Source organism: Lepidochelys kempii, chromosome 3 (genome assembly GCF_965140285.1).
Source record: "Lepidochelys kempii isolate rLepKem1 chromosome 3, rLepKem1.hap1, whole genome shotgun sequence".
Classification (NCBI taxonomy): Eukaryota; Metazoa; Chordata; order Testudines; family Cheloniidae; genus Lepidochelys; species Lepidochelys kempii.
In genome coordinates, this window is record NC_136382.1 from 120,841,936 (window position 1) to 120,854,707 (window position 12,772).

Sequence of the window (12,772 nt, forward strand, 5' to 3'; positions counted from 1 at the left end):
AAATTTCAGCTAAAACAGTTCAGCCTTTCCTAAGAAATCCATTGTTTTGTCCTCATTTAAAAAAAAAAAGAAAAGTTTTGGTGACCTTTTCTTTAAGGAGCTCTGGTGTCACCAAGCTTTGGAACAAGGACTTGAAATTTGGCAGGAGGCTTGCCTTTGTTAGGGTTGTGTGTTTTCCATCCTCATGAAAGTTCACTTGATTTTCATTGCTCAAACCAAGAGAAATTAAATATTTAAATGACAAATGGATTTTTTTAAAACATTGTTTTAATAATCTGTTAATAACAAGAAGTTTTGATCCTTAACCTGATATTCTTTTGAGTGTACACCCTGAGGCCTGAATCCTACATTCCTTGTGATTGAGCACTGCCAATCCCATTGTGTAAAGGCCTGGATTGTAGCCTGATTGCCTTCTATGATAAGATAACTGGCTCTGTGGATATGCGGAAAGCGGTGGACATGATATATATTGACTTGAGTAAAGCTTGTCTCCCACAGTGTTCTTGCCAGCAAGTTAAAGTAGTATGGATTGGATGGACTGTAAGGTGGAAAGAAAGCTGGCTAGATTGTCGGGCTCAACGGGTAGCGATCAACGACTCAATGTCTAGTTGGCAGACGGTATCAAGCAGAGTGCCCCAGGGGTCGGTCCTGTGGCCGGTTTTGTTCAACATCTTAATTAATGATCTGGATGATGGGATTAATTGCACCCTCATCAAGTCTGCAGATGACACTAAGCTGTGAGGAGGTAGATACACTGGAGGGTAGGGATAGGGTCCAGAGTGACCTAGACAAATTGGAGGATTGGGCCAAAAGAAATCTGATGAGGTTCAACAAGGACAAGTGCAGAGTCGTGCACTTAGGATGGAAGAATTCCATGCACAGCTACAGGCTGGGGACTGCAGAAAAGGACCTGGGGATTACAGTGGATGAGAAGCTGGATATGAGTCAGCAGTGTGCCCTTGTTGCCAAGAAGGCCAATGGCATATTGGGCTGTATTAGTAGAAGCATTGCCAGCAGATTGAAGGAAGTGATTGTTTCCCTCTATTCAGCACTGGTGAGGCCACACCTGGAATATTGTGTCCAGTTTTGGTCCCCCCACTATAGAAGGGATGTGGACAAATTGGAGAGAGTCCAGCGGAGGGCAACAAAAATGATTAGGGGGCTGGGGCACATGACTTACAAGGAGAAGCCGAGGGGACTGGGGTTATTTAGTCTTCAGAAGAGTAAGGGGGGGGGATTTGATAGCAGCCTTCAACTACCTGAAAGGGGGTTCCACAGAGGATGGAGCTAGACTGTTCTCAGTGGTGGCAGATGACAGAACAAGGAGGAATGGTCTCAAGTTTCAGTGGGGGAGGTCTAGCTTGGATATTGGAAAACACTATTTCACTAGGAGGGTGGTGAAGCACTGGAATGGGTTAGGTAGGGAGGTGGTGGACCCTCCATTCTTAGTGGTTTTTAAGGCCCGGCGTGACAGAGCCTGCGCTGGGATGATTTAGTTGATGTTGGTCCTGCTTTGAGCAGGGGTTTGGACTAGATGACCTTCTGAGGTCCCTTCCAACCCTAATATTCTATGATTCTGTGATTACCTATGCCAAAGGAGGTATTTCTCCCTTTGGAGTAGGTGGTCTCTACACTGAGGAGGTACAGCATTTTAAGTGTAGACAAGCTCTTAATTTGAAGCCCTACAGGTTGGGAGCTGTGAAATGTAAAGTGGTGTAGAGCTGACTGCAGTATCCGTGCACTTGGCTGTGCATGACTTCTTTGTGTTGACAAAAGGGAGACAGCTTGATGAAAGATGCATGAGAGGAAGTGAATATTTTTCTGATTTTCCAACTTTGCTTAATACTGATGATTTGTACAAGTTAATGGAAGCAGTTGGGAGAGAAATGCTCAGTAGTTTGGCCCTAAAAGATGCAAGAAAAGCCAGATCTTGATGTTAAAATCTTTATTTATTCTTAAAAAGGACACACTCACTCACTCTTCATGAAGTGCTAGAGTTGCCCAACAAATTAAAGTGGAGAGAATATTGGATTTCCCTTCTCCCTCCCCAGTCTGATGACTGTAGATCAGTGGTCCCCAACCTTTCTGTGGGAACAGCACATTCCTATTCCCACAAGACTGTGGCGGGCGCCAGACACCTCACCGCCAAAATGCCGCCAAGAAGCAGCAGCGGAAAGAAGCGCCAATGCTGAAATGCTGCCGAGTAACGGCAATGCTTCTCAGTGGTGGTGGTATTTTGTGACATTTCGGCGGCGCGGTGTCCTGTAGGTGCACACAACTGCCCCGGTGGGCGCCACTTTGGGGACCCCTGCTGTAGATGTTTCGCTAGGTGACTGTAGATGTTACATCATCACCATGAGAGTCACAGTATCTGAGACGCTGTTAGGAAGGGAGCCAGAGGAAAGGTACAGATATTCAATTACACTTCTACCACACGTGCCAGTGCTAGAAAGTATAAATACTTTCAGGACCAGTAAACTTTTCTAGACACTGGTGTTTGACCAGTGATGAGAAAATACTTTGAAACCAAAGATATGATCTCTAGCTGGAGTACATGGTGTAACCTTTTATTATAGATGGTGCACGTAGTGATACTTATAGTTAAGGATACCCGACATTTTCCAATGTGAGACCCTGTTTTCTGTGGCTTATATATGTAAATGTTTGTAGTTAAATTTTTCATGCTGGTGTCTGCCTACGGCTGAATTTTTGGAAAGGTTCAGCTAAAACAGTTGAGCCATTTTGGAGAATGAGGTTAGGGGAAAAAAGCTTTTTTCCCCTAATCTTTAAAAAGTAATTAAATAAAAAAAACCACCATCAACAACAAAACCCCAAATTCTTACAACTGTTCCACTGAGCCATTGTAGCACCTCTATACTTCGGAGCAGAGACTTGAAATTTAGCAGCAGGGTGACTGTACTGTGTGGGATTTCTATGCTCCTAAAAAAAATTTCCAAAATTTTGGCCTCCCATGACTTTTCAGATGCTCACAGATCTTGCGTGCTGAGTAGAGACTTGGAGTTTGACAGCTAAATTCTCAGTCTGTACTGATCATGCTCCAGCCCCTCACAGCTGCTATGTACGACCAGACTGCGCATGTATCATCCCTACAAAGCAGCTGAGCAAGCTGTATGCCCAGGGCTGCAGAGGCTGAGCAGGACTTATCCTGCAATTGCTCTTCTGGGCTACTGAGGCTCCAGGCACTGGAACTGAAAAGGGGGACACACTCTGGTGCTGTCAGTGTCCTCCCAGCTGGTGCCAAGGAATAAGCTACCTGACTCAATGAAATGCCGAGGGTTGAGGAATGGGGCAGGGGGCAGAAGGTTGGGGTGCAGGGGGTTGAGGACTCCAGCTGAGGGTGTGGGCTCTGGGGTGGGGCTGGGAATGAGGGTTTTGGAGTGTGGGACGGGACTCTGGGATGGGGTTGGGATGTGTGTGTGGGGGTGAGGGCTCCAGCTGGTGGTGGGGCTGGGGATGAGGAGTTTTGGAGTGCAGAAGGGGGCTCCGGGCTGGGCCAGGGGTTTGGGGAGCAGTGGGGTGGTGGTGGTGAGGGCTGGGGTTGAGGAGTGGTGGGGGATGGCTGAGAGGTTTGGGGAACAAGAGGGGGGCTCCAGGCTGGGCCAGGGGTTCAGGGAGCAGGTTCTCGGCAGCGGTTACTGCAGCTCTGAGGAAGCAGTCGCCAGATCCCTGCAGCCTCTAGGTGCATGGGCGGCCAGGTGGCTGTGTGCACTGCCTTTGCGCCCACAGGTGCTGCCCCCTGCAGCTCCCATTGGTCATGGTTCCCAGCCAATAGGAGCTGCGGAGCTGGCTCTGCAGGTGGGGGCAGCGCACGAAGCCTCTCTGGCTGACCCAGGATCCTCATGGAGCCAGGGCAGGTAGGGAGCCTGCCTTAGCCCGGGTCCCTGCTGTGCTGCTGACTGGACTTTTAACAGCCCAGTCGGCAGTGCTGACCAGAGCTGCCAGGGTCCCTTTTCGATCAGGCACTAAATGAAGCAGAAGTCCTTTGGGATCAAATAATGTGTGGCCGTGTAATTAAAAACTGCATCACAATGCATACCTACAAGGGGACTGAATGAAGGTCCTGGAGGCAATCTGAGTTCTGGTGTTTCTTAACTTTTGAGTGCTTGAACTTGCAACCTTAATGTTCTTTTAACTTTGTGTGTGTGTGTCTGTGTGTAATTCTGCTGCACATAGATTTTATAGATAGACTTTCCTGCTAGAGAAGTAACCATTGTTAAGCAAAATGTTCTTGAGTAATCACTTGCTGTATCCCCTTTGCAGTTATTTCAGGTGTTTTTTATTTCTGCCTTGCAGTTCAACTGTTTCTTCTTCTTGATTCTCTAATGAAGTCAGAATTTTTTATATAACATTAGGCATGGGTTTGTAGCCATGGAAGAGATGATACAAAGTCAGCCTTTTTACTTAACTGTGGAATCAAATGGGGAAAAAACTATGGGGAATCGGGGGAGTGAGTCATTTCAAAAGCAAAACTATTAATTTTCATAAGTAGCAAACAAGAAATTATATGAAAAACCTGTGCAAGGCTATGTATGCTTGTCTGTGGTTTTGAAAATCCCCTTTTAAAAACATGGTATTCATGCAGTTCAAACAATTGCTATCATAAGTGTTATTCATGTCTCTGTTGTTGATGTTTCAATGACACCCTTTGCAGCATATTAAAACCAGTTCTGTTGTCTGCCAGTATGATCTGTTAAGACCCGCATCATAGTACAGGCCCCTGCTGTCAACTGAAGACAAGGCAAAGGGAATACTGTTGAATTTAAATCTGTTATCTGTTAGGAAGAGCCTGGCAGGGGGTGCAACTAACAGCTCTGTTTCACGATTTCAAGGATCAGGATTGTTTACAGTACAAGCAGAGAGTTTCTCTCTGAAGCCATTGCTTTCCAAATTCTGATTTGAGTTATTCTTCACTGCCAAGTTCATTCAGCATCTGGTTCAGGAGCACTGTAAATTCAGAAAACAGTGTGTGGTTTTTTGTTTTTAAATCCTTACCATGCTATTATGAAAAAACTGTTAGCAACCACCACTTTTAGACCAGTTGTTGCTAGGCAGGTTCTGATAGTGTCTTCCTGACTGGCATGAACAGACTATTTCATAAGAAGCATGCTAGCTAGATTGTGTTGTAAACTACTCCACCTCCTCACCAGGTTGTCCAAGGAATGGATTTATAAACTCTTTGCCAGACGCTGTTGACTCTCATGTAATGGCAATTGTTCTAAATGTGGCGTTAGCACAGTTTAGTGCAGTGGTTCTCAACCTATTTACCATTGTGGTCCGCGTATGCATAGGGTTGCCAGGCGTCCGGTTTTTGATTGGAATGCCCAGTTGAAAGGGGACTCTGGTGGTGCCGATTAGCACTGCAGATCGAGCCACTAAAAGTCTGGTCGGTTGTTCAGTGGAGCTAAGGCAGGTTCTCTACCTGCCCTGGCTCTGCCCAGCTCCTGGAAGCAGCCAGCACATGCAGCTCCTAGGCACAGGGGTGACCACAGGGACTCTGTGCGCTGCCCACCACCCTGAGCGCCGGCTCCACAGCTCCCGATGGCCAGGAACGGCGGCCAATGGGAGCTGCGGGAGCAGTGTCTGTGGGTGCGGTCAGCACACAGAGCCCCCTGGCCCCTTTGCCTAGGAGCCAGATATGCCGGCCGCTTCCAGGAGCCACCTGAGGTAAGCACCTCAGAACGGAACCCCATCCTTCACCCTTATTCCCTCCCACACCCTAACCCCCTCTTCAGCCCTGAGCCTCCTTCTCCACTCCAAACCCTTCACCCCCAGCCTGCACTCTGAACCCCTCATTTCTGGCCTCATCCCAGAGCCCTCACCCCCTCCTGCACCCCATGCCACTGCCCCAGTCTAGTGAAAGTGAGTGGGGGGGGGGATGGAGTGAGCGGGGGGCAGGGCCTTGGAGAAGGGGCAGGGCGGGGCCTCAGAAGGGGCGGGGCAGGGGTGTTCAGTTTTGTGCGATTAGAAAGTTGGCAGCACTGCATATAGGGCCCACAATGTGTTACATAGGCTGCTTCCAATGCTACCTGTATGGGCCGCAGCTCTGTGCTGATTGGGCCACGGGTTGAGAACCACTAGTTTAGTGTGTAGTGTAGGCAAGGCTATCTTTGCAGCTGTAATACTTTCTTTAATGGAATACTGAATCAAAAAGAGGACAAAATTAGTGTAGACACAACTTTTAAATGCATGTTAAACACATGCCTCTTATCTTATAGTTATGCTCATCTTTATAAAACTGAATTTAATTGCTTGGTTCTTTCCCCCCTAATTCAAATGTATATTTGGTGGCTGTGACCCTTTCAGTTCAAGACATCAGTTGTCTTTAAAACCCATAAATATTTTACCCGAAGTTCTAGGCATCCTGTTTGGGAATACTCAGACTTCCTGGAATCACAAGTTAAATCCCAATGGGATCAAGTCACTCCTTCTTCATTTTTTGGAGGCAGATAAATGGAGTATAGCACTATGTACTTTATTATGTCTCTTACAGGTGACACCTTTTAAAAAACCCTACTTCTGTCTCCTGTTCGCTTACAGTAAAGATCCCATGACTCTTTTGTGAGAGTGGGAGTAACTTTGGTTCCTCCTCCGCCCAAATTTCCCTTTTCCCCAACTGTGGTGTAGTGTGCTATGCGATAGTTAATTGCTCCCTCTCTATTCCAGACCTGGTTGCATTTTGTTAGGTTTTGTATGTGTGTAGACTGTGAAAATCTTTGTGATCCTTTGGAATGAAAAAAGCTATATACATATAAAATATCAAATCATAATACTGAATAACTGCCCCAATAGCTCGCATATATATCTCAGACTACATTGTTTTGCAGTCTTGTTTTTTCAATGTATTTTTTGTGTGTGCTTTGTTTTACAGAATGGGAAGAATCCAGGATGTCAAGGCTTTGAAGAATAGACATCTTATTAGACTACCATACTGAAGCTGAAAAGGCAGATGCAGTTCCAAATACAAGGTTGAGTGACCTTGTGTACACCGTGTGTATGTATATACCCACATATTTCCACAGCCAAGCAGACTTGTTCTTGCATACTCCTGGGAATTCCTCAATTGATGAAAATTAACTTAGGAACCAGATGGAGCAACTTAACAGCACAGGGATCAAGAGCCCATGGAAAGACACCTACCACTAATGGTCCGCTTTCCACATGGTCTTCACGGGTGAAAAAAGTTTGCAAGAAGAGGAAGAAAACACCCTCTACCACAGAACAAGCCTCACAAATACCTCTACAATCTAAAGGAATAATTGAGAGAGAGGCAGTGTGGGGAAGAAACTGACTTGGATATTGCAAAAGGAACAATGAACTGTCTTTGGCACATTTTTTGCATTGAGCTCAGTAAACTGTAAGAGTTTAATGTACTGGACTAATACATGGTGACCATTTATTGTGTGGTAATGACTGGAAGAAAGTAAGTTTAGGAACAATGGGACAAGTTTGGGCATTGAACTGACAAACCTCATCCTCTGTATTGAGTTAACCGGGTCATTGAACGTACTTTGTCCTTTCCTTTTCTTTTCTCTTTCTGCTTAGTATGGTATAAACTAATAAATGTTGTTCATCTAAAACCATCAGAAGACTACATATGTTTCCTTCATGTACAGCTGCAAATGTGGTCTTTTGGAACTATGAATCTGAGCTCTAGACAAGCCTCAAGAAGGAAGGAGCCCATCAAACAAGAAAGGAAAATATCTAGGGAAATAGTGAAACTGGGAAGTCAGATTTCTAGTACTGCTCCTCTTTGTTGATTATTTTTCTTCCTTCCTTGAATCCTAGAAGGTTTGCAAATGAGTGCTTTCTTGACGTGCTTTAATTTTGGCACTTGTTTTTGCAGCAGGGTGAAAAGTCTGTGATTCATTTGTAGTAGGAAAAAGGGAAAAGTAAAAGAAAAAAGCCTGAAGTGCAGCCCTATTCTGTAGGAGAGAGAATTTCATGGCTCACCTGAGGCAAACTTATCTGCTCTAAAAGCTTTACAGCATTTTGGTTCTGCTAAATGAAAAGGGGTTTTCTTTTTCATGCCCGTGTGGCAGCGAGAAGTAGGAAAGCAGGCAAGCTCGCATGATAAACAGTTCAGGTTGTGTTGGGTCTCTGGTGGAAGAAAGAGCTGCAATGAAAATAAGACTGTCTCTGGATTGCAAAAACCATTGAATCCATTGAGTAGGTTAGTACCGAGAGGGATTTCCCATCTGGCCTGGCACGGTGGTGCCTGCCCAAGCTCGGATCTGTTGTTTCGCACGGTTTGTGTGCCTTTTTTTCCCTTTATGCAATCTCTCTCAACTTTAGCAGCAGAAATCTGCTTGGTGGAGAAGTTATGCCAGAGGGCAGCTTGGGAAAGATGAATGTCATATATATATATTTCTCTCTCTCTATATATATATCTACACATATATATGTGTGCGTGTTTAAATTTCTGCGACTGAACTTTTGAAGAAAATCTGACTGGAGGAAATCTTAAAGCCTTAAGTTACTTGAAATCTACACATTTGCAACTCTTTGTCTCTGGAATTGCATTACGCTAAACTGGAATCTCAGGCTGTATAAAGATTATATCAAATTGAGCAAAAAGACAAATTACCACTTCTTGAGCGCCTCTTATGAAGGAGCTGTTTCTCCAAAGGATCAGTGCACCCTCACTCTAATGACTCAAAGACAAAAGGAACCTGATTTTTTTTTTAAGTGTTACTTTTTCTTAGCCAACTACCATTGTCTTTTATAGAAGAATTTTTCACTATGCATTTGGTGGATATTTATAAACACTGACCCATGTTCTCCCCTCCAATGATCTATCCCAGGTCAGTCTTATCAATAAAAAAATAGATTTAAATTTTGTGCACTAGACATATTACTTTCTTATGTCAAAAATTAAAGATAAAGAAAAGCATGTATGCAGCGGTGGAACATGGGCCTGTTCTTTGCAGCGATTCCAACATCCTCTGCCTCTCCTGGAAAGGTAGAGTTCCCAAAAGTGAGAAGGAGAAACCAGTGTGCAGGAGGCGGTACTATGAAGAGGGCTGGCTGGCAACAGGCAATGGCAGAGGAGTTGTCGGAGTGACTTTCACCTCCAGTCATTGTCGGAGAGACCGGAACACCCCTCAGAGAATCAACTTCAATCTGAGGGGCCACAACAGCGAGGTAAGGGAACTACATGTCACGTGTTAAGCTTGAATTTAAAGCTAGCCTCGGCAGCAGTTAAATGGAGGATGCGGCATTTCTGTTTAAAATTTGGCATGACGGTGAAAAGGGTTGGAGGCTTGGGGCCTGAACCAAATCCCATTAAAGTCAGTGGAAGTCTTTCCAGTGACTTCAGTGGATTTTTGGATTAGGCCCATGGAGAGAAAAGGTCTTGGGACACTGCAGGGAGTGAATTTATTTTTGTTTGCTCCTTTCTCCTCTTCTTCCCCCAATGTATTTTAATCCCCAGGCTAGTTCAATAAATAGATTGTGGTGGATTTAAAGACTGTGGTAGTGGTGGTTTACATAATGTTAAACTCCTGCTTAGCAGCCTAAGGAAAGCTATCGAGGATGGAGCCTGACTCTCTTCTAGAAACTACAAACCGAAGTGCCCTGCAGCAGGCTTGAGTGAGAGATGACTGGGGACTTCACAAAACACCCAAGTGGTCGAGGAAGATGGATGGGGTTGTCTAGAATAACGTGGAGATGCTCCGCAGTAATTTCATGTAATTCCGGGATGGAGAGCATCACCCTTACTCTAATGGCCCTGGGATTTTTGCATTTATTTTTTATTAAAGGGATATTTTTGGGTGGTAAAATTGGGAATGCACAACTGAAACACCACTCTTTCTGGCACTTATTTGTGCCACTGCATACTGCCTCATGCACTCCCTGCTGGGCAAATGGTATGGCATGGGTCACTGATGCCCAACGGTGGGTACAAAGAGTGGAGTGTACAGTGTTGAGAGCTTTTGATTATAGTTTAATCCTTACTAGTAATCCTGCTTTTTGATTAGGTAACAGCAGGAAGTGTCCACTAGATAATATTTGCTGGAATTGGAAACTCCACTCTTACAGTACAGTTCCACCTTACAATTTATTTCCTATATCTAAAATCCAAGATATTATGCTATTTAACTGTTCTTGGTGATACTTGTTAACTTTAGCTCTAATGTGCACTGCTCTTTTGACAGAAGTGTCTTCAAAAATTGAACTCGCATAATCTTTTGTGCTTGTTATATTGGGGGTCAAAGTGTGTAAAAGTGAATGACTATGTTCTTTTAAAAACAAGTTAAAAGATTTAAGATTCTAAATCATTAACACAGAGATGGGGGCTGAACCATAAAGTCTGGAGCAAGTCTGGGGTGGGTGTTTGTATCCAGGATTTTGGTTTGAGGCCCATCTCTCTGTGTTCACGCATATGGCCTTCAATTACAAATACGTTTTACATTTTTAACATGCTATATGAAAATCACTTCTACTACCCAAGTTTTCTCCTTCTCCATCTTTCTTCTGAGTTTTCCCCTGCTGCACAAAGGGAACACTTGAAATAGTGCAGGACATTGTATTTATGGACAGTGAAGTCCAGTTGTTCAAGAGCAAATGTGGAAACCTGGGACTAGGCCTTGATCTGTACCAGTTAAATGAAGAAGACATTGATATTTCACATCTCCACTCCTCCTCCTTCTCCACCGCCTTCTCTCCATTCTGAATTACGTCCTTTGGCCATTTTTCCTTTGTTTACCCAAGTGGCTGTGGTGGAGTATTTTCTTTCTGGGTCTCTGGGCTGTTTCATGTTGATTGTAGCTGTAGTAATCATAGCACATTCTCCCAGTTACCTGTAATTGGGCACTACAGAGACTCACAAATAAAATGAACATATTTTCTTTGTAATTGGGCCCGGTTTTCCATTGGGTTTGTGCTTCTGCAAATAATGGCAGAGATCTCTGGTACTGGAAATTGAGCAAATGATCAGGTTTTGGGAGTGCATAGGGTCCATAACTCCATTTCTATGTTTAGGGCTACAAAAGGGGGCAGAGCAGCATTATAAGTGCCTGGTCCTGATAGGAAACGGGGAAGAAAGTGGCTTTGGGCAGCTAGGATTCTGATTCAGTGGCTGCCATTAGAAGCTTCTGCTGGCCTAGTACCCCAAATGCTAGTGTAATGAAAGCTGCCTCTCTGGGCTTGCCTGGCATGGGAACTTCTGTGCCAGATTTGCAGCATTTGGCCTTCTTTAATTTTCCTCTATGGGAAAATTCTATGGAATTTCCTAGGGATAAAACCAATAAGGCTCTACAGAAATTATTCTAAAAAGCTATAGGATAGAATGGAGAATGAGAACTTTTCTATAGTAGGTTGTGGTTTTTTTAGGGGTTTTTACTTAGCCCATAGCAGGAATATACTACTCTATTAAATTCTATAGGATGATTCAAAAATATTGATAGAAAATAACTTTTCTATCAAGTTAGACTCCTTTAGTTCTATTTTTTAAATAAATGAAATTCTTGAACCATGGAAATACCCAAAATATTCAGATCTTTAATATACACTTATGAAACATTTGGAATAAATTTTAATTGCAAGATTTTACTTCAATTGATGTATGGCAATAAGTAGTATGAAACCTTCTGCAAAAGAGGTTTCCCAAGTGTACAAGTGGGATTGAGGGTGAAATCTGTGACATTAACCACGCCTAGTGTAGTGTTTGGAAATCTCTCAGCTCCAAGATAGTTTCTTCTCTCCCTCGTTTTTAAGGTCTCATCCTTTCTCTTCCCTCCCCCTGACACAATGAGCTGACTGCTGATTTTGGAGACATACACATACACAGTAGGATATCTCTAATTAAACCTATAACTGATGCACAAAGTGCATGTGATAGGAAGAGATTGACGTCAAGTTTAAGCCTCTAATTCACAGGCATAGTTATTTGATGACTGGGAATTCCCCAGTCCAGCCCTTTGGGTGTCATCTTGTCCCTTGCTGGTGGTGACAGATGTTTTTCTAGATCAGAGGTGGTCAGACTATGGCCCACGGGCCACATCTGGCCCGTGGGACCCTCCTGCCTGGCCCCTGAGCTCCTGGCCTGAGAGGGTAGCCCCCAGCTCCTCCCCCACTGTTCTCCCTCCCCCGCAGCCTCAGCGTGCCCTGCTGCTGGTGTAGTGTATTAAACTGCTCTGCGTCGGAATGTGCTACTGGTAGCAGTTACAGAGAGCAGTTTACTACACCACACCGGCGCAATGCTCTGGGCAGCGGGGCTGTAGCGCTGCCAGCCACCAGTGCTCTGTGCTGCTTGGTAAGGGAGCAGGGGGTTTGGATAGAGGGGCGGGGTGTGGATGGGGTCAGGGCGGTCAGAGGGCGGGGAATGGGAGGGGTTGAATGGTGGCAGGCAGGGGTTCCGGGGGTGGGGCAGTCTGGGAGTGGGGGGGGTTGGATGGGGCAGGAGTCCTGGGGGTAAGAAGCAAGGGGGGGACGGATAGGGGACGGGGGCACAGCCTCCCCTAACCACCCCTCCATACAATTTCCGAAACCCGATGTAGCCCTCAGGCCAAAAAGTTTGCCTGCCCCTGTTCTAGATACTCCCATTGAGATAAAGCTACTGCTGTATGTCAAGTTTGTCTTCCTGACATGCACCGCTGCTTTATTATTATTATCATGCACTGAATTATAAATGTATGGATTCCTGTAATGAATAGAGTGTAGGAGGTGAAAACTTACATAGACAAATGCTATTGATTTGGGTATAATTAATTTCAACAATATATTATTAGCACAGCAAATGACCCTAAAGTTT

General features: G+C 44.7%; 1 protein-coding gene across 4 annotated transcripts in view; it reads left to right on the top strand.

Annotated features, from left to right (window-relative positions):
• The window catches only part of TULP4 (TUB like protein 4), a 279,854-nt gene that overhangs the window by 45,359 nt on the left and 221,723 nt on the right, over window positions 1-12,772 (top strand). For 2 of the 4 annotated variants that reach the window (XR_013635570.1, XM_073337795.2), the window contains exon 2: window positions 6,890-9,162. The exons of 1 other annotated variant lie outside the window; for it this stretch is intronic. Coding sequence is in view for 1 of the 3 variants with exons in the window: in XM_073337795.2 (XP_073193896.2) it covers window positions 8,911-9,162 (252 nt within the window). In the remaining 2 variants the exon portion in view is untranslated. Of the gene's footprint in view, window positions 1-6,889; window positions 9,163-12,772 lie in introns of those variants that run through there. One more of the 4 variants, XM_078852212.1, reaches the window with a different exon arrangement.